General features: G+C 40.8%; 3 protein-coding genes across 3 annotated transcripts; 2 read left to right on the top strand and 1 right to left on the bottom strand.

Annotated features, from left to right (window-relative positions):
- The first annotated feature begins 817 nt into the window (after positions 1 to 817).
- On the top strand, positions 818 to 4,670 carry cUnh1orf50 (chromosome Un C1orf50 homolog). The gene is made up of 5 exons (XM_080424134.1): positions 818 to 1,162; positions 2,117 to 2,232; positions 2,347 to 2,433; positions 3,423 to 3,554; positions 4,265 to 4,670. The coding sequence occupies exons 1-5, from the start codon at positions 1,114 to 1,116 to the stop codon at positions 4,448 to 4,450; spliced, it is 570 nt and encodes a 189-aa protein (XP_080280260.1). The 5' UTR covers positions 818 to 1,113; the 3' UTR covers positions 4,451 to 4,670.
- Positions 4,671 to 4,792: 122 nt separating this feature from the next.
- ap5b1 (adaptor related protein complex 5 subunit beta 1) lies at positions 4,793 to 10,849 on the bottom strand. The gene is made up of 3 exons (XM_080424133.1): positions 10,524 to 10,849; positions 7,856 to 8,632; positions 4,793 to 7,517 (listed from the first exon to the last, which is right to left on the bottom strand). The coding sequence occupies exons 1-3, from the start codon at positions 10,665 to 10,667 to the stop codon at positions 5,553 to 5,555; spliced, it is 2,886 nt and encodes a 961-aa protein (XP_080280259.1). The 5' UTR covers positions 10,668 to 10,849; the 3' UTR covers positions 4,793 to 5,552.
- A 1,901-nt stretch (positions 10,850 to 12,750) lies between these two features.
- On the top strand, positions 12,751 to 20,870 carry nuf2 (UF2 component of NDC80 kinetochore complex). The gene is made up of 13 exons (XM_080425265.1): positions 12,751 to 12,963; positions 14,902 to 14,976; positions 15,097 to 15,173; positions 15,678 to 15,739; positions 15,944 to 16,041; positions 16,127 to 16,200; positions 16,721 to 16,814; positions 17,234 to 17,296; positions 17,654 to 17,791; positions 18,797 to 18,937; positions 19,836 to 20,011; positions 20,511 to 20,646; positions 20,734 to 20,870. The coding sequence occupies exons 1-13, from the start codon at positions 12,841 to 12,843 to the stop codon at positions 20,833 to 20,835; spliced, it is 1,359 nt and encodes a 452-aa protein (XP_080281391.1). The 5' UTR covers positions 12,751 to 12,840; the 3' UTR covers positions 20,836 to 20,870.
- Positions 20,871 to 21,078: the final 208 nt, after the last annotated feature.

The raw sequence follows: 21,078 nt of genomic DNA, 5'->3' as shown, positions 1-21,078 counted from the left end.
GATCTAATGTATAATATGTTTTGTAATAATAATCAAAATAACTAGTAACTAAAGTTTTCAAATAATTATAGGGGAGTAAAAGTATATTTGTCTCTGAGATGTAGTGGAGTAGAAGTAAAAGTATTGAACATTGGAAATACTAAATGAATACTATATATTTTTACTTAAGTATCTATGCCAAAATAAGAGTCTTTGAAACTTTGACCACAACCCCACCAAAACACATTTTATTTCCCATACGCATCTTCATATTGAATGCTCTCTGATAGGAGAGTAATGTGTCTACCTCGAAAGCCATGTCATTAATCTGAAGCGATTCTACATTCAAACACATGCATTAGGGAAGAACGTTTATGGCCACGGTGACGCGAAAGTAAAACATGTAATTGTTGATTTGACGTCATAAACACATAACATTTCTTACGTTTATTACACCCATTTCAAACAGGCACAAACAAGTCTACTATATGAAGACAAACTGGGGAGGAGATTCAGGACCAGTGTTGCCAGGTTTTGCGAGATAAACAAGCAACCATGTCTAGGAAAACCAGCCCAAAATAAGCCACTAGACCACATCAGCACTTTAAACCCACAGTGGAGATTTTCAAACGAAATCTTGAAAAAAAAAATTATACATTTGGATTATTTTAACAACACAAATCTGGTTTGGTGGTCCCTGGCTGGCACAAAATATTTTCAGATGTGGGCGGGGGGTCTGTGTGGACTATAACATTATTAATGTGGGGGTCCTTAACAGGAAAATGTTTGAGAACCACTGGTTTAATCAACATTCATGAATCAAGCCCAAATAAGCAACTGCACTTTAGAAACAAGCCCCAAAAAACTGCAACCACCAATATTTACAAGCAACTTTACAGAAAAACAAGTCCAAAGTCGCTTATAATAAGCAGACATGGCAACTCTGGATTCAGGACCTTAGATCTTCTCTTTTCGGTGGTGGTTTCTGGGTTGACTGTCAGTGTCTCAAACATTCCCTTCAAAGCCATCGTGCGTGGAAGTTGGAACATATAGACATTACTGTCTACATCCATTTGATTACATAGCTAGTACACAGTGACAGTAGGTGTTAGGCTACTTGACACTGCAGCAGAAATGGACAGAACTGTGTGTCTCCCGAATCAGCCGGACAAACCCACCACAGGTAGCTATTATAACACAGAACTAAGTTCTGTTTTCAACTTTATTTGTCATGTTCTCTGTTATTCCTTCTAAAGACATGTATTTTTGTTGGTGTTCAAAGATGGCGTTACAATGTATCTGAGATGTGTGTAGCAGTCTTTTCATTTCACTGTCTCCACCTGGCTACCTACCACCTATATCGAAGTTTTAACGTGTCGAGGAATATCTCTTGTAATCTAATAGTAAACACACCATATTTTCTGCTAAAGGCTGAAAAGAAACCCGGCGCAGGATCATCTTTGGCATGATTTCAAGAAGCAGCTGTTACGATTTTACGTAAACAGCGTGTACACGTGAGCCAGACGCAGGGGGTGGTGGGAGATCTGATCTGCTTAACTGCTACTAGTTTGTGATCCATGATTAACTTGCTACTGTAATAATATTGTAATAATATTGACATGCTGTTTGTCGTTGTCCCATGGATTTCGGTGACGGGCCCCTAATGTGCTATTTACACAGTAGCCAATTCAAATACAAAAACTAATTCATTATTTACACATGCCTTTCTTTTGCATACAAAACCGGTTCAAAAATAAAATGTGCAGGAGCCCACATTGCATTACATGTGGGCCGTGTACAACTAATGCTGTGACACTGCAATGACACCAAAGAAAAGAGTATTGTGCTGTAAAGAAAAGGAGATGCCTGATGCATATGAAGAGAAAAGACGGGTTATGATGAGAATTGTGTTATGGAATGTGAATTTGACAGAATGATTATTGCTTATGTGAACGTGATTACACAATGTGGACATTGAAAATACAATAGAAAAAGGAAGAAAGAAAGACAGAATACACGTTTTTTTTAGAATAAAACCAGCAGTATCCTGTGGAACATAATGATGTGTTATTAATGATGATGATCAGAGATATGACATTGTAATATGCCTCACTCTCCCACCTATCTGTATTTGCAGTGACTCTGGTGGAGTCCAGCAGGAGCCCCCAAGGACTGGAACTGGTCAGTTCCTACCAGACCAATAGAGTAGGAGATCCTATGGACCTGATTGCTCTTGCAACACAAGTACAAAGGGTATGAAGTCAACTGTTTTTTACGATCAAATATAAAGACATTTGTATTGTGTTTGTGTGGATATTTTTTATATGGGATTTCTTTTTTGCAGTGTTATTTTCTGTTTGCTTCCAGGGAGATGACTTTGTTAGAGCCAATGCTGGCAGCAAATTGACTGTCATTGCTGATCAGATCAGATACCTACAGGAGCAGGCCAGAAAGGTAAGGGCCACTTCACTCCCCCTGTCACAAAATAAACAGAAGACATTTTCATAATAATAATTCATTGGGATGCTTTATCATGAAACCATTTCATATTTACTAGTTCTGGATATTTAAGGATTGCTCCTGAGTTTTCCCAAGTCGCGGACAGGAGCCATTGTAGCTAATGTGTGCCTGCAGGGAAACAACTGCTTGGTTGGGAAGTGTACTTTCATGTATTCAAATTTCACAAGTGCTGTAGACTGGAACCAACTGCCTTTAGATATTAAGCTGATCGCTAGCAAGAATAATATATATTTTTTTAAAGTCACAAAATGGTTGCTGGAAAGTGTGCCCTTGTAAGCAATTTTCTGACATTTAATACAAATTACATTTGATGCCAATGGTACTGTAACAATTAAAAAAATGAGAAGAAAAAGGATGTCTGCACACTGACTGTGTGTCGGCTCCCAGAAGAAAACTTTATTAAGGACTAGGTCCTCGGACAATGTTTCTACCGCAACCGAGTCTTCATTAGGTCTGAGATCTGATGAAGACCCGGTTGCAGTCGAAACGTTGTCCTAGTCCTTCATAAAGTTCTCCTGGGAGCTGACACACTGTGTGCGGACATCTTTTTCTTCTCTCAGTATACGTATTATTTTCCAGCACCTGTACTTTTTGGATGTGTGTGCTTCCCTTTGGACTCTTATTTCTAACTGTAACAATTATGTCAAACTTGCTGTGTTGTTCTGACACCATGAGGACCACATTGGAAATAAGTGACTTTATTGTGTCATCCACAATTGTAATTTATGAGTTTTTAATTTGTCAAACCAAATGTGCTTACATATACATGAATTTACACTCAGTAATTTATACATCTACATGGCACATCTTAGATGTGCCATATGTATAGAAACACTATGGTAATATAATCATATCTGATTGAGTACATTCTAGCAGTCTGTATTCATTGTAAATACATGACTCTGACACACCTTTATCTCTAGGTATTAGAAGACGCCAAAAAGGATGCTGACCTCCACCATGCTGCCTGCAATATTGTTAAGAAACCAGGAACTATGTACTACCTCTACCAGAGACCATCTGGACAGAAGTACTTCTCCATCATATCACCTCAGGTTGATATTTAATTCTAAGCATAACTCTTTGAATACTTTTAATGTATTTCAACTATTTACGCAAGCCAAGCAGCTATTTAGATACCATACTATGTTGTACAATATCTCAATAGCTGCTTTGCACCCGCAGTGCTGCTGTTGCATAACATTTCCCCTCAGTGAAAGTTTTAAGATGATAACGTTACATAGCCTAAACAGGGTAACCTTACCCAACACCTGACCCACAAGCAAATATGTGTGCATGTTATGAGATGAGGGAGTATGGTGTTCAAAGTCTACGCTTCTCCCAGGCGATCATGGCTCAAAACAAAACATAGGTGCTTTACAGTGGACGTGTTTAGTTAGTGTTTCTTCTGTGTGTGCATGCATGTTATGAACACTATAGCTGACTGGGAAGTTGTGTAAAGCCTGACACCATATGACAAAAATAGCCAATCTAAAAACTCACAGCGTGTCAGGAGCTTGTAGATCGGCTATTTTCGCTGCGTGACAAATTAAGCCTTACGAAAGGCCGAGACTTTTCGCCTATGGCATGGCCAAGATATGGATGCCAGGTTTACTGTATGTAGTTAAGCACACATCCTAATGTAAAAACAGCTTTATTTACTGGTAATTAAAATATTCTGTATGTAATCCACGGAATGTTGCTGACCCTGTTGATATTAGAAAATCTTGATATCTTCATCCCTCATTGTCCTTTTTTTTCTAAGGAATGGGGCCCAAGCTGCCCTCACCCGTTTATTAGTGCACAGAAGCTTCAACATGACATGTCCTGGACCCCAGTAGACATGATACAGAAGAGGGACGCAGAGATCGCCATCATGGACAAGCTTCTGAACAGGCAGACGGCCTTGCCACCTTGTTCAGAGCTCAATTTTGAGGGAATCACTAAGTAGGACAGGCTGAAATGAACTCGAAGTGTTAAAAACAAAGGCTATACAGAGGATGTAATTACTGTCTTAATGAACACTACAGAACACAGTTCATCAATCTGAGTTGTGGGGGAAAGTCATGATTGATGTGGAGCATCTGATCGCAAAGTTTTTGTAAAATGGTTTGATTTTAGCACTCTGCCTTCCTGTGCATACACATTAAAGCATTTTATCTACACACAAATGTGCCACTTCTTTGGCAGCGTTCAATTTAAAAAGGGGTTCCATATTTATACTGAAGAAATTGGTCTTTACATTCATTTATCAAAAACTTAAGGAGACAAGGACAATGTTATATCGAAATGATCTGGATGGACATTTCACAAGTCAGGTACCCAAAAGCAGTCAATGCATTCTTATATTAAAGGGGTATTTCACTTTCAAAAAAACTTTTGGTTATTTTATCATCTACTCAGGCCTTTGTGAGCCCCCCAGACAGTTTAAGTTGCTCGATTCAGTATTTATATATTTGATATTCATTTTATCAGACACGCCCCCTTCCTATACAAACCCATTGTAACTTCAAACTCCATTTTAACCATGTTAGATTCATCAAAAACACCCGTCCTGGGTTCTGGTGACTCACCCTGCCCCCCTAATACGCGAGGGGGCCGTGTTTTCGACGAATCTAACATGGTTAAAATGGAGTTTGAAGTTACAATGGGTTTGTATAGGAGGTGGGCGTGTCTGATAAAATGAATATCAAATATATAAATACTGAATCGAGCAACTTAAAAACTGTCTAGGGGGCTCACAAAACCCTGAGTAGATGATAAAATGACAATTTCTTTTAAAGTGAAATATCCCTTTAAATACTGATTTTATGAAACATTTCCCACAATGGCCAATACACCTGCCACCCTGTGATTTCACAATGTATCTGAGCAACTCCAATAAAATGTAGTCATGTTTTGAACAGTAAAATATTTTTATTTTAATTTCAATAAAGTGATTTCATGTGCAGTAACTAAATCAAAATCATTTTCATTTAAAGGAGGCCATTAAGACACTGACAATGTGATTTAAAAGGCTCATCATAAAAACAAAGGATGCATAACTTTCAACATCAACTGTCTGTGTTTTCTTGTGAACATGTGGTAATGGTGTGTAGGAAAGAGTTAATAAAAGGCAGAAGTTTCCAGTTATCAGTAGCAATGTTGAACTGCACAGCATCCTCCTCTGAGATAATCTTCAGCAACACATGAGATTGCGGAGGGAGAAAGACCAGCACCTTATACTGCTCCTCGGACAGATCTGTCATAAGGTATGGTAGAAAATGTTTCTCTACCAAGCCACGCAGAGCCTTCTCCTGCAGCTCACAACAGAACAGGCTAGTAGCGCAATCTGCTGCATCTCTGTCCCTACACTCACCAGAAGAGATTTCCTCCCATGTCCCCTCAAACACCCTCAGTTTGTCCCCATCTCCCCAGGCCCAGGGAACGGGCAGAGGCATGAAGACCTGCTGGAATGCCACCTGTATGTCTGGTAGGTTTGTGTGCCAGGACAACCCATCCTGGGTGGTGAAGATGGCACTCGCCCGCAGAGTGGTGGGGTAGGGTTGCCTGGGCTCCAGTCTCAACTTCACCACTGGCAGTGCCCTGTCTCGGAACAGACATGGAATACTGATGTCACTCAGTTCCCTGTAGTGGCTGTCTGTGAGGTCCAAGTGCATGCGGATGCTGTACAGCTGGTCAAAATGTGCATCGTGAACCTCAGTGTGAGTCAGTTTGTAGTGGAGGGTTATTTCGGAGGCAAACCCAGGGGTGTGAAACTGGGCTCTGTAGGCCTCCAATATATCCCGCTCCTGACCCATCGGGTTTTCTGACTGGTGTGGGTCTAACTCATTGTTAATTTCCAGTTTCTGGACGGTTTCTGTTCCTCGCTGTGGCTCATAGCAGTCCTGTCTGACCAGCTTGAATATCGGCCTCTCTGTCTGTCGGATGGTCAGCGCCGTTGTTAGGTCCTCGCTCTCAGCCATGATGGACGACGACAGTGAACGTGTCTTGGCATGCTGACCTCCGTTACCGACACCTTGGGCCAGCACAGCACCAACTTTCTCCCGGGAGAGGGTGGTGAGAAGGGTGTAGTAGAGGCGAGCGTGGTCTTGGATGTCTGTGTCCCCATAGTGGCAGGTGAGGTGCTGTAGGATGTCAGCCAGAGGGCTGAGGAGCGAGTCCAGACTGGGGTGCACGAGTAGCTGCCGACACACCGCCAGCACACTGTTACCCAGACGCCAGTCACCGCTCACACACAGCGAGGATGAAGATGAAGTGATGACACTGAAGAGGAAGCTGATGGTGCTCCTCTGGGAGATCTCCCCTTCCTCGGCCACCCGAGCCAGAACCTTAAAATGCCAGCGGAGTTCTTGCAGCTTGAGCTGGCCAAGAGGAGCATCGATGATCACAGTCTGCAAGGCCCCGAGCAGCCGTGCCGCCCAACCCGACTCCACAAGTCTGTCCTGGGTGTGATTGGCCAGGTTGATGAGGTGTGGGGCCAGTCGGGTGTGTCGGATGTAGAGCTCACACATCCTCTGGGTCAGGCTCTCTGCGTAGCGCTCCACATGGCTGAAGTGGTAAAGGAAGAGGAAAGACGCTCTGAAGAAGGTCACGACCATCTCTCGGCTACCCCGGTTTTCCACAATACGACACAGGGAGATGAGGTGGTCGTAGAGATAGGCCACGCCTCTGCCTCCCTCCTCTTCCTCCTCTCCATCCTCCAGGTAGACGAGTGACAGCAGGTTAAGTCGGGCCAGCATGGTGGCGCTGTCATTAAACACTGTGGGCACCAAGGCTGCTGCCAGCCGGGGGATCAGTAGCACGGGCAGACTTTCATCGCCGTCCGCGCTGCTGATCGGCCTGTTCTCAGGGAAGTGTAAGATACAGTCCATGTAGAAGAGTTTCTCAGACGTGCTCTGCAGCGGATGCTGGGACAGGCTGACCAACCGCTTCAGGACAAAAGCCTCGTCCTCGGCACTGAACAGGCTGTCCGTGAACGTAGCCTTCATCAGTAGAGCGGTGTGGAGGAGGCACACCTTGAACAACACAAAGAATGATTCAGTTTCAGATGGAACTTTAAATTAAATGTAATCTATGTGTGATACTGATAAATAAACATTTTAGGCATTCATCAAAGTAATAGTATTTAATAGTAATTATTTTTTAACCACTTAAACCCTCTATACTTAGTAAAACGGACCCGAGATGGCACTGTACTTGGTCTGCTCTTGTTTCCTTCTACACCAAATCTCTTGTCTCTGAAAATAGCCGACCTACAACGCGCCGCATTGTGAGCTTGTAGATCTGCTATTTACAGTGAATGTTACCAGAACCCCCAGAACAGGGGTGCTAGGGTTCAAAATTGTTAATTTACCTCACTAGTACCCAGCAGTCGAAGCAGCTGGGGTCTGAGAACTGCTGGAGATACACCGGGTACCATGGCAACCACCTCTATCAAGCCATACAGCAGGGCAGCTTGAGCTATCGGTGTGAGTAGGTAGGACTCCTCCAGAAGAGAGGACAGGAGGGAGCGTAGCTCCCTGCAATCTGCTCCGGTCTGGAGGGTAGGAACTCGACCCATGGGGCCCAGGATGAGAGGTGAGGGGAGGGCCGAGTTGTTCTTCAGTGTGCCCGAATCTGGATCCCATTCGCCCACCTCGTTCCCTCCCAGAAGGGCTTTGAGATCCTTAGCCCCGGCTCCTGTTTGCAGGGCGAGCAGATACACCGCATTTCTTAGTCCCAGGATGTGGAGGCCAGCATAGGCCTGGTGAAGCCTGGAGGTCTCCTGCTGCCTAAGCCCACTCAGGAGCTCCAGGCGCTGAGCGAGAAGGCCCGGGCAGCAGGCCTCCAGCTCCCGTAGGCAGTCGCAAGCCACGGCCCGCAGAGGGCGTACCGCAGCACCATCGTTGGTGTCCTGTGCTAGCTGGAGCAGGAGGGCCAGGAAGTCCTGTGATCCGCTGGATGCGGTGCTAATGCAGAAGGAGCAAGTGAGAACGGAGGTGAGAGCCAGGAGCAGGTGACAGCGGAGTTGCACGGACTTGGGAGGACACTGTGCGAATACAGACATGAGCTCCAGGGCCGTCTCCTCAGCCACGGCGATAGAGGGGCACAGCAGGGTTGGATACTCGCATAGCGGGGACAGCAGTACGACCTACGTTGAGGATAAGAAAAAGGACGGAGAAAGGCATTAAAAGACAACAAAGACAAAACGTAGAAAGCTGCAAGCATCTGAAAGTCAGTGGTGGAAGAAGAAGTAATGACATGTTTTACTTAAAGGTTTAATGACATTCACTTTTACACCACATTCAAAGTCTTTGTCCTGGTCCTTCAAAAGTGTACAAAACGTTTTAAGTGAAAATTCCATTCCAGTGATCCATGGCAGGTGTTTTTCTCTCACATTTCTAAAGCCTTTTCAACTGCAATGAAAAAATAAATCTTTGCCTGCGGGTGTCGCTGGTGAGGGATTTTGCCTGTCAATCATCGCCTCTGCTCCACCCCCCCCCCCAAAGGAAAGGATAGGGGAGGGGAGGGGCGAGGAGGAGAGTGGGCGGGATTAATCGACTGTGACCTCACTGTCGAAGGGCCAAGCTCAGATTACTTTTCAGCCTAATTATTCAGAAAACCCCAGACCACAGAAAATCCACTGAATGTTCTAAGTTCAGGTTTTTTGGGTGTAATTGAGGTCATAAAACCCCAAATAAAACATTGAAAATAAAAATAGTGAAAATGAATGTCATGATACCTTTAAGTAAAAGTATCAATACCACAATGTAGAAATACTCTGTTACAGGTAAAAGTCGGGTATAAAAATTTTACTTGAGTAAAAGTACAAAAGTATTGGCATCAAAATACACTTAAAGTACCAAAAGTAAAAGTACTTGTTATGCAGGATGTCCCGTTTCACAAGTTCAATATGTATAAAGAAACCTAAGTCTCAAAGCGACGCATTGTGAGCTTGTAGATTGGCTATTTTCAAATAGCAAAATACTGAATTATATAGGGTTTAACTGAATTGGTTAACACATTGACTGCCAGAATTTATTCATAATGTACTCACCCACTGCCAGCGTTTTTAATTATTTCTTTATAGATTTTTTTGTAATTATTTGTCAGTTTATTTTTTAACATTGAAGTGAATGGATTTTTTAAAATTATTATTATCTCCTAATTCGTTGTGAATAACGAAAAAAAATTAATACTCGAAAATTTTAGAAATTCAAAAACAAAATTAAAAAAAATGACAAAAAGGGGAGAATTCTCCCCTTTGGCGGTGAGTGGTTAATGTATGTTTTGTAATAATATTCAAAATCTTCAAAGTAACTAGTAAAGTTTTCAAATAATTGTAGTGGAGTAAAAAAAAGTACAATATTTGCCCCTGAGATGTAGTGGGAGAGTAGAAGTAAAAGTATTGAAAATTGGAAATACTCAAATAAAGTAAACCATTCTTAAATTGATTTACTTAAAGGGGAAATCCACCCATTTTCAATATTTAACTATGTCATTAATATAGCATAAAGGAGTTGTGTGGAAATAAGAAAAAATTAAAAAAAAAATTAACATTGCAAAAAAATTTAACATTGCAAAAAAATTAACATTGCAAATTACACCATGATGAGTCATCACAGTGTAATTTGCAATGTTAATTTTTTTGCAATGTTAAATTTTTTTGCAATGTTAATTTTTTTTTTAATTTTTTCTTATTTCCACACAACTCCTTTATGCTATATTAATGACATAGTTAAATATTGAAAATGGGTGGATTTCCCCTTTAAGTACAGCACTTGAGTAAATGTACATAGTTACTTTACACCACTGCTGAAAGTGAAGCTTTGCGACTTTCTTTGCAGATTTCTTGGGTTTATTATTAATCCTTTTAGCATCCTTTTCTGTGCTGGCTGTGGGCGGGGTCTATGGTCTGGATCCAGGATTAGCCATCACATGGTATGACAGTCATGTTTCAGGGCTAGATCCAGGCTGTACTTTCTGTGCTTTGTTTTTGCAAACCGTTAATAAGTCAAGTATTCATCACTATGTAGCTTTACCTTGACGCTGTCACTGGCTCTGTCGTCTCTCAGCTCTCGCAGCAGCTCCGCCAGGAACGTGTCCGAGGCGGTGCAGAGGAGGAAGGAGGACGGACTGCGGCAGAAAGCACTGATCCTCTCCAGCCAGTTCACCGCCGCGGCCATGGTGGAAACAAACTGAACTCAACCACCTGGCCGATGTACGAATGATCTCTCAGCTCCAGGCCGTGCGTTGGCCAGGCCTTTAGGTGACAGACAGTGCGATAGCTCTATATAATGTACTGCGATACACATCCATTAAACAGGTACTTCTTCTCACATAAATCAAGGAAGGTCCATTAGTCGCCATTCACTTCCCTGTTATGATCATCATCACGTGCTTCTTCTACTCGGGGTTGCCAGGTTTTGAGAGAGATACAAGCAACCAGGTCTATGAAAACAAGTGAAAAAGAAGCGAGCCCGGGCTTCGCCCTTCCCACGCATAACATTGGCTCTTTGAAAATAGCCAATCTAAAAGCTCACAACGCGTCGCGATTTCAGATGGGGGTCTGCAGACAATAGTTATTCATTTGGGGGTTCTTTACTTGAAAATGTTTGAGAAACACTGGTTTAAACAACAATAGGAAACAAGCCCAAAAAAACGCAACCCGCAGCAACCAATATTTACAAGCAACTTCACAGAAAAACAAGCCCAAAGTCGCTTATAATAAGCGGACATGGCAACACTGCTTCTACTTCTTGTTATAGCCTTCAGTAGCACTATACTGCCACCTATAGTGCGGTGAGGAGAACAACTAGTAAAACCTGTTGGTTGGTCAGTGGAGTAATTGATGGGGAAACAGTGTTGGGTTGGGTATAAATTATACCCAACCCAACACTGTTTCCCCATCAATTACTCCAAAGTATTTCTACATTGCGGTATTGATACTTTAAGTGAAAAATGTGAATACTTTTCCCACCACTGGACATTATACCTTGGATTATACCGTATAATCCAAGGTATAATGTCCAGTGGTGGGAAAAGTATTCACATTTTTCACTTAAGTAAAAGTATCAATACCGCAATGTAGAAATACTTACAATAAAAGTCCGGAATTCAAAAGGTACTTGAGTAAAAGTACAAAATGTACATGAGTAAAAGTACGTATTGGTACAAAAGTAGAAAGTACAGCTTATGCAGAATGTCCCGTTTCACATGTTTTGAAATGTATAAAAGCTTGTAGGTCCGCTATTTTCAAATGGCCGAAATGTATATAGGACTGAAGTGGTTCATGTACAGTATGTTCTGTAATAATAATCAAAATCTACAAAGTAGCTGTAACAAAAATTCTCTAAAGTTTAATATATTTGCCTCTGAGATGTAGTGGAGTAGAAGTAAAAGTACTGAAAACTGGAAATACTTTAGTAATGTATGTACATAGTTACTTTACACCACTGGTAATGTCTTGGAGAAAGATATCAAGGTGTATGAATAGTGTACATAATGCCTGAGTGGAGTTTCTGTGGTACAGGCAGAGAATGAATCTAGACTATCGAGCATCTTTCTTTGGTTGTGTGAAGTCTTCTGGACGTACAGTACAAGGATTATAAGTAGACTGCCCTGTGACCTTTGTGCCATCTTACTGCAGACTTCAATTTAACAGTTCGATATTATGATAATAGTTACTTATCTACATTACATTACATTACATTACAGTCATTTAGCAGACGCTTTTATCCAAAGCGACTTACAATAAGTGCATTCAACATAGGTAGGGAACGAAACTACTAATCACCAGAAGTCTTAAGTGCATTTCCTGCATAAACAAGCAACCAAGAGTATACCTAGCGCTAAGGTAAAAGTGCAATATATCAGCTACATACTTTCTTAAACAGATGAGACAAAATAGCAAAATCAAAATCAAATGAATTTAAATTGGATTTAAAGATGATCTCAATTTGGCATGCTGTATACATAATATCTGTATTTTGTTTCATTATCTTAAGTGTAATAATATCTTCTTCTTTTTGTCTTCTTATCTTTGTATCGTTAAAGAAATTAAAATAAAATAGGGCCCCAGGCAGCAAGGAAAGAAAGTGTGTAATACCACATGATTACCACACGATGGCACCAATGCGCTACCAGCTCCTTCAACGGAAATAAAAGAAGAAGTATGAATGTACCAATCAGATGCTCGGAATTCTTCAGAAGAAGGAAATAAATAGTAGCGCCATTTGTTTGACTCGCCACAGACAGTAGCCAGTCGCCACACTAGCCGTTAAACCTGCGTTGCCTTCGAACAGTTTGGCGTTTTCACTGTTCTGAGTGTTTCTCTTTTAGGTTTCTCTGCTAATAATCATGGCCGAAAATACATTCCCGATGTATAAGGTGGATCAGCTCGTGCAGTTCTTCCGAGTCGATGTTCTTAACGAGCAAGAAGCGAAAAATTTCTCAAAGAATGATCTCACTCCCGCAGTGAAGGTAAACAAATGACTGTAGCCATCAGTGGTGGAAAAAGTATTTTTTTTGTTTTACTTAAGTAGAAGTGTTAATACTGCCATGTAGAAATACTCGGTTATAAGTCTAGTTTATGAGTCTGGAATTATAAAATTACTTGAGTGTAAGTACAAAAGTATTGGTATCAAAATGTACTTAAAGTACCAAAAGTAGAACGTTTTCAAATGTATAATATAATATATAAATGGCCGAAATGTAATTTTATATAGGGCTGAACTGCTGAAGTGGTCAATAGGTTTTGTAATAATTAAAAACTACAAAGTAACTAAAGGTTTCAAATAATTGTAGTGAATAAAAGTACTGGAGTATTTCCAATGTTCAGTACTTTTACATCTACTCCACTACATCTCAAAGGAAAATATCGTAAAGTAAAAAATACCAAAAAATTGTACTTAAGTACAGTACTTAAGTAAATATACTTAGTTACTTTACACCCCTTGTAGACATGTTGTCGTTGTAGACAGTCTGTTTATGTGTTTGGCTAGTAATGTGTGGTTACATTTATGCTATGTGTTTATGTAAGTGTATGCAAGTATGCTGCTATTTTTGCAATGCCCTCCATTGACAGCCCAATTCATGAATCATAAGTCTGTAATCGTATTAAACTGCGATAAACTCGCCAATATTGCACCTTTTACGGACAGCTTGCTTTATCCTCTTTGTCCCTGTCTGGCCTGTCAAGTATTTGTTTGAAAAATATTGACATGTATGTTATGATGAGCAACCTTCTGCCAATAAGATTATTTCTAAGTGTTTCAGTTTGGAACTGGAAGCACTCGTTTTTAAATCACTCCACATCCAGCATAATGAGCAATTTCCAAATAGGAGGTGTACGCAGCACGTTGAGTGGACGAACACACAGAAAAGACTGGACTGAGTTTATTGACCGAAGGTTTCCCTTAACATGTGAATGGTTGATTTTTTTTCTAACAAAGTCTTGACAGAGACAAAGAGGATAACCCAAGCTGTCCGTACAAGTGCAATATGAGTTTATCTTTGTTAAATACAATCAGAATGTTTAATGAATGTGCTGTCAATGAAGGGTATTGCAAGATGCTTGCGGCTACTTTTATCCGTAGCCCTCTTTCTCAAAAGGCCTTGCCTTTTGCCAAGCCACTAGAGAGAGAATGTAACGTCACCCCATTGAAAGTAATAGCGAAAACCTCCCAGGATGGCGCCACCTGTCCATTGAACTTCATTGAAGGGTTCCTCAAGCTATATTGTAAAAAAAAAACGTATCAGGTCATGTTGTAATGTTACTGATAAATATGAGACCGAATGCAGCAAATTGTATTGTAAATCAGTGATTCTCACGTTTTTTTAAATGTCAAAACCCCCAGTTTGATATGCATTATGATTAGGCCACAGTAAAGAATACTTGAAGAGTGCACACCAAAACATTGTTGGCCCACGAGAATACTGGGCACCAAAATAGAGTGGGCTCCTGAAAAGTCTGGGCACCATAACGGAGTGGGCACCGGGAATACTTGGCAGTGAGCATTTAAACAGAGTGGGATCTTGAACTCTGGAAACCAAAACCAAAACAGGCACTGGCAATACTGGGTATTTGAAGTCTTAACCATAAGCTTATTTTATTAGTGGTAGCCGACTCGGATGCATCCTTTTGGAATAATATGGCTCAGAGACGTGCCCAGTCTTCTCTCCAAATAGTGCTCAGTCTTCCCCTCAATATGTGCCTTGTATTCAACAACAAAAATCTGAGCTACAGACCGGCAGCATCCATTTGGTTCCATTTGTACACTCAGAGTTACAGACCTGTAAGGGTCCATTGGTTCCTAACTATCAATCATTTAGCTGGGTACCCAGTGGAACCCCCTTAAGGACTCCTGGGTGCCAGTGAACCAGATGGCCATTGAAAATGTAAAATGTTCTCCCTTTCAGCCAGAGACCATCCAGTTGCTGTACATGAGGACCTTACAACTAGTGTATCGCTTCAGACCTGAGTGTCTCTACATGGTAAGTGCAGACTTTTTATTAGGATTACCACCAGTAACTGAAACATGCCCGACCACACAAGCAAGCACATTTGTTCTACTTGAGAAATTTGGTTTGTGTTTTTCTTTTTACTTTCAAAAGATTCCGCTCTCAGAGGACATTGAACATCCAGCATTTCACGAGGGGGCGACTGCTATCATGAGTCTGTACCTGTGCATGTGAGTTACTGAGTTTCATCAGAGATTGATGTCAACAATCAACCAAGTGTTTGTGGTTTGTTCTGGGCAGCAGTGGCTCGGGAGGTAGCGCATCAGCTTTGGAATCGGCAGGTTCCCGGTTCTATCCCTGGGTTATTGTCAAAGTGAGCTTGAGCAAGACACTGAACCCCTGACTGCTCCTTATAAGCACATTGGTGGCTTCTTGCATGGTTTCCTCCACCGTCCGTGTGTGAATGGCTAGAGGATCACTTCCAACGACTTTGATCAACTTGGCGACGTCCCCGTCTGCAATATTTAAAATGCACCATTTACTTCAGAATGAAACCAATGAGCATGTGGCAATCCAAACGGATGCAAATGAAAAGGGTATATTATGTGCATACTAGTTGTTCTCAGTCTGTAGGTCAAAAACCTATGACTGTTTAATTGGATTCCATCATGTTTCAGCTTATGCTTGTATTGTAAATCCTAATGTATATACTAGTATAATGTTACTTTTTGCAGGCGTAAATTTCTACCTACCTGCCTTGTGTACGACTTCGCCCTCAGTGACCTACTGGCTCCAAGTAAGTAGCAGTATTTGTATTTCTGCACCAATTAATGTATTCAGCATCTTACATTGGTCGGTCAACATCTGGCAATCACAAGATTGTTGCTATATATATATATATATATATATATATATATATATATATATATATATATATATATATATATATATATATATATATTTATATTATTTTTTTTATTTATGTTTTCCAACTTTACAGAAGCTAAGAAAACGGCCATGATCCTCAGTGGCATCATGAACTTTCTTCACTTCAGAAAGCAGAGGATGGATTTCATTCAGGAGCATGAGACTAGATTTGTATGTCTGTCATAATGGTCTTAAGACGGTACCGATGGTCTTGATTCGAGTGCATTTTGTTTAAATACTACTTTTGTTTTCCCAGAGGGCAGATATGGATCGTTTTCAAGCCCTTAACATGGGCATTAAAGAAGCAGAGAAGAAGCTTGAGATACTGACGTAAGTCATTTACTGTACTTGCATTTGGCTATATCCTTGAAGAGGGACTTGTCTTTTATTATTCTTTTCTGAGCTTTGTTCCTTTTCTTTTCCTGTGAAGTGTTTTTGAGTATTTCCTCACCCTATTGAGGGTTTATGGACAGTTTTGTTTACTTTGGTAAATGTGGGCCTTGAGACTGAACGGTGATTAAAGGCTATGCAAATAAACTTGACCCTATTAACTACTGGCTGTCAAATAAATTCTAATGCCCCTTTCAAATCCTGTAAATGTAACTGTCATGATGGCAATGCTTGATTTTGTTCCAGTTTTGCAGTTTACTAGTTCATTTTGCTCAAATGTATTTTCACTCTTGGATAACTTGGATTGTAGGGCATAGTGCTGCAGTCTGTCACACATCCTGGTAAACTATTTGGCAAATGACCATGTCATTTATATGGCCATAGTTGAAGGAATAACAACAAAGGTAAAAATTGTTTTACCAGTGAAATGAGTGTTGTCTTTCCGTTTGTGTGTGTTTAGAACCATTCCTCCAGAGCAGCAGGCTGAGGCCAGAGAGCTGGGGTCTTTACTCAGTGACTTGACTGCCGCCAATGCACGCAAATTCCAAGAAGTGGTAAGTAGCAATAGAACAGCTTACTCCCTGTCGGATGGAAATCTTCTATGTCCAAACTTTGTTACCTTTTCAGGAAAGAACCGCCAATGTAGTTATTTAGTACAAGCTCTTTTGAATACTTTTCATCTATCTATAAATACACATAATCGCTGTCTCTCCCTCGCATATCTCGAGAACCTTCCGACCGATAGACTTCAAACTGAGAGGACCCGAGGGTGTGTCGTGAAGTTGGTCGGATCAGTAGCTCTCCAGAACCAAAAATCCAAGAGTCTCTTTATCCGACTGTCTTTTTGTGTGTCCCTTTTATGCCCATATATGGAGATCTTTGTATCCGTCTGTGACCCTGTATGCCCATATATGGACATCCCTAATGTCATCAATATGACAGCATAGAACTGAAGTGAATGTTTTCCTTCCAGGCTGCATTGAAAGATTCCATTGCGGAGTGGAGAAGCAAAATTGCGGAGCGGACACAGGCCCTGGTATGTGTCAGTAAATGTTTGCAGTTTCATGAAAGACTTTCTTCTGGTGGGTAACCCAATGCCATTCTATAGAACAGGGGTTCTCAGCCTTTTGTAACTCAAGGCCCACCTGGGTATGTGTCATGATGGTCATGGCCCACATACCGAAATAAATGTAATACTTAAATAAAGGAGCATTATTGTGCTTAAACGACTGTCTTAAATTAAGGAAACGCAGTCTGCTGAGCAGCATATTGCAATTGATACTTGTTAACAGTTAACACACTTAATTGACATGTGCTGCCATTCAAACGTTTGATCACAATGAGAATGATGCAATATGGGTTCTTAGCTGTGCTGTTTGAATGTCTGTTCCAGACCAAGCTGAAGGTGAGTGTGAGCACCACGAATGAAGACAACGCCACCCTCCGGTCTCAGATTCTGGAGTCCCCAGAGGAGCTGAAGACCCAGATGGAGAAAATGAAAGAAATGGTGAAGAACATCAAGAATGCCACAGTGAGTAGGGAAGGGTCCAGGGGACAACTTTAGACTTATGGAAATGCCATGTGTGTTAGCATTGTGGTTTTATTTGAATGTTTCATCATAAAGAATGTGTATGAGAGGGATTTTATGCCATTATGTTTACCATATTACCTTCTCAACCAGAGTCTTTGTTGAACCATTACTTCATCAGGAAACAATGCTTCCTGACTGTCTTCCGTTTTTATCAAATGCATCTACTGCATGCTCTTATGTTGTACTCTCTTGTTGTGTCTGTCTATGGGTTTATTTGATGGTGGGCCTCATGCAGGAAATGATATGAACACGTCCTCACATTTTTGTTCATATCCACGATTTGAGCTTATATTGTTCCATTTGATTACAAAAGACTATACAACTATTGGGTGATATTCAACTTTTTCTTTTAATTTGTTCCGTTGTCCCTCTTCTGACATGACATTTACTGCATCACAGCTGTTAATGTTTTGCCATTGCTGGGTTTTTGATTTCCCTGTAATCCCTGACACTTGGAAAATCACGTAAACTTCTAATTCAAACTTAAAAGTTTGTCAGGTACAAAGAGTGCCAAGTCAAGAGTGGGTAAAATTATTTTGTGCAAGCTTCCCACAAATTGCATGTTTACTTTAAGTTTATTTAACCGTGATGAAGTTATTCTTGCAGCCTTTTTTGGTTAAGATCTTTCCTTTTATGTGCCAGTCTTTGCAGGGGATTTGCAGTACTTATGCAAATCACAAATAAATTCTAATTTATGACCAAGTGGGATTTATCATTGAGCACACCTAATTTATGACCAAGTGGGATTTATCATTGAGCACACCTAGGTAAGTGCAGATTTGGATGTTAAGATGGTTTGGTGCATCTGTAGTTGCATCTCTGATTTCTTCTCAGACAATTAAGGGAAATGTAGGAAAATTACAGCATGAGGCCCAGGTCTGTTAATTTGACCGTGATGATGTGTGTGGATTGTTTGATTTTTTTTTCTTCTTTTCTTTCTACCAGGTAAAGGCAGATGAGTTCCTGGTGGAGCTGCAGAGCAAGGCACAGGTTTTGAATAACACAGACTCTGAGGTTCAGCTCATCTGCAACCTCCTGCAAGATTTACAGACTGGGCTTGTCAACAACAAGCAGCTTCTTGTGGAGGTACGATTGAAACGGACTACAGCTACTCTGTATCCCTGTAACATTTACAGTACCCCAAAAAAGAGCCATTTAAAATATTTAATTTACAGTACCAAAATTGCTTTAAAAAATATATATTCTAATCATTATTACAGGATGAGTTTCAACTATGCGTTCATAATTAAAATGAATACCAGTTAACCTGTGATGCAAATAATTCAATCTGATGGGGATGAGTCGAGAAGGAACAGTGTCTACACATTTGTCATCACATTTTGGGAGCAGAATTTGATTGTACAGTTAAATGGAAACACTCTTCTTGTTTCCGGTGGCAAGCAACAGCCTGGCACTCCCATTTTGCATCAACCCAAATATCTTTCTCAAGTCAAGATCACTATTTTGGCCCTTGGGTATCAGCTAAAACCCAAGAAATATATGTTTTCATACTCATGTTTTTTTTTTTTTTTTTAGATCTGGTCAAGTTTCAAACACAACTGACCCATTTTAAATCTGAGCCCGATTCTAAAAACGCAAACAATTGAACGCTTGCCCTACAATACATAGAGGTAATGTTCATGGTTTCTCTTAACCACATTAACCCTAGTGTCCTTATTCTAGTCATGTCACGATAGACAACTATTCAGCGACCGTAGCAGATCTACACGCTCTCAATGGGAAGCTTTTTGAACTTGTAGATCGGCTATTTTCAGTGAAGAGATATGGTGTAGAGGGCAAATTAGAGGGCCAAAGACGAGTACATACTCGTGGGGGACCCTGGTCAAGAAAGTATAAAGGATAGGGTTTAAATGGTTAAAATGAACATGCTCACTCGGAGGTTACCACACAAGTATGTGCAGTGTGAAGTAAATGTGTACCTCCTTGAAGAGCTGTGTTCTCAGGTTGGTGTATGTGTGTTTAGGTGGATGAAAGCGTGGCGGAGTTCGAGAAGCAGCAGAAGGAGATAAAGTCCCTGAACACAGAGGTGGACAGAGATAAGAGATCTCATGTAATGAAGTTGGAAAGGTTGTCCAAACACCAGCTCCGCAGGAATAACATGAAAGATACGGCAGAGCAGCACGTTCAGGCCGTCATGAGGTATTGTTTTGTTAAGTTGTAATGAGTAGCAATCTGCCACTTTTAAACACAACCCGAAAAGTCCAAAAGTTAATGCCTTAAACCACCACTAACAAAGGAATATTTTATGCAATCTACAGTGCTATTGGGTATCAAAATAAGTTTTGCTACTTAGCGTTAATACTACTACTACTAATCGTATCAGAGTTGAGTGTATCGTCACTCCCCCATTAGACACTGTCTCTCTACACTGTAGAGAGACAGGAAAGAGTTCTAGGCTCCCATTGAAGATTTATCTTTGAATACGGATTTTGGATTATTTTTGTGGCTCTTGTATTAACCACATGAACTCTAGTGTCCCTATTCTGGGGCAAACACGTAGATTTGGTCCCTTTGGATTTTTTAAAAAATCAGCAAAGTAATTCAATTGTTTTTAATGACAGTCTTGATAAAATTGTGATCATCCCGAAAGGTCAATGAACAATAAACTTGTTCTCATGAAACGTCTTGTCCCCAACAGGAAGTGTGACCATGTCCATGAGAAGCGACAGGAGATGGCTGACCAGATCCAGGAAATCACCAATGAGACCCAGCAGCTAAAGGCCAAGATCCAGAACCTGATGGACAGTTGCAACAATGAGACACGCACAGCACAGGTACAGCCACTTTTGTGTCTTCCATGACTACTTTTGACACTTCCATCCTTGACTGTCAAGTAAACTGAAGCATTTTGTTGTGTGCAGGATCTGTATGACCGTCTGTCAGCTGCACTGGATCTGTTGCACAAGCGCATTGAGACGTGCCAAGATGACATTCAGCTGAACCTGGGCCATGACAAAAGTTAACTGTTTATTTGTTGCACATTGAGACGTGTCAAGACAACATTCAGCTGAACCTGGGCCATGAAAAAAAATCAATGTTTATTTGTTTCGTCTTTTGTTTTTGTCTTTTTTCTTACATTTAATAAAGCATTTGGGGGAAAAAAGTTGTCAGTCACCAGATTTAATGGCATGATTCCTTAGTGTTTAAGTGAAGCTAAACATTAAGTGAAGCTTAAGCGTAATTTACATGTGGAATTGTTGAGCTTG

This window comes from Gymnoscopelus braueri (assembly GCF_963280865.1).
Source record: "Gymnoscopelus braueri genome assembly, chromosome: 3".
NCBI lineage: Eukaryota > Metazoa > Chordata > Actinopteri > Myctophiformes > Myctophidae > Gymnoscopelus > Gymnoscopelus braueri.
This window is presented reverse-complemented; position numbering and strand designations above follow the sequence as displayed.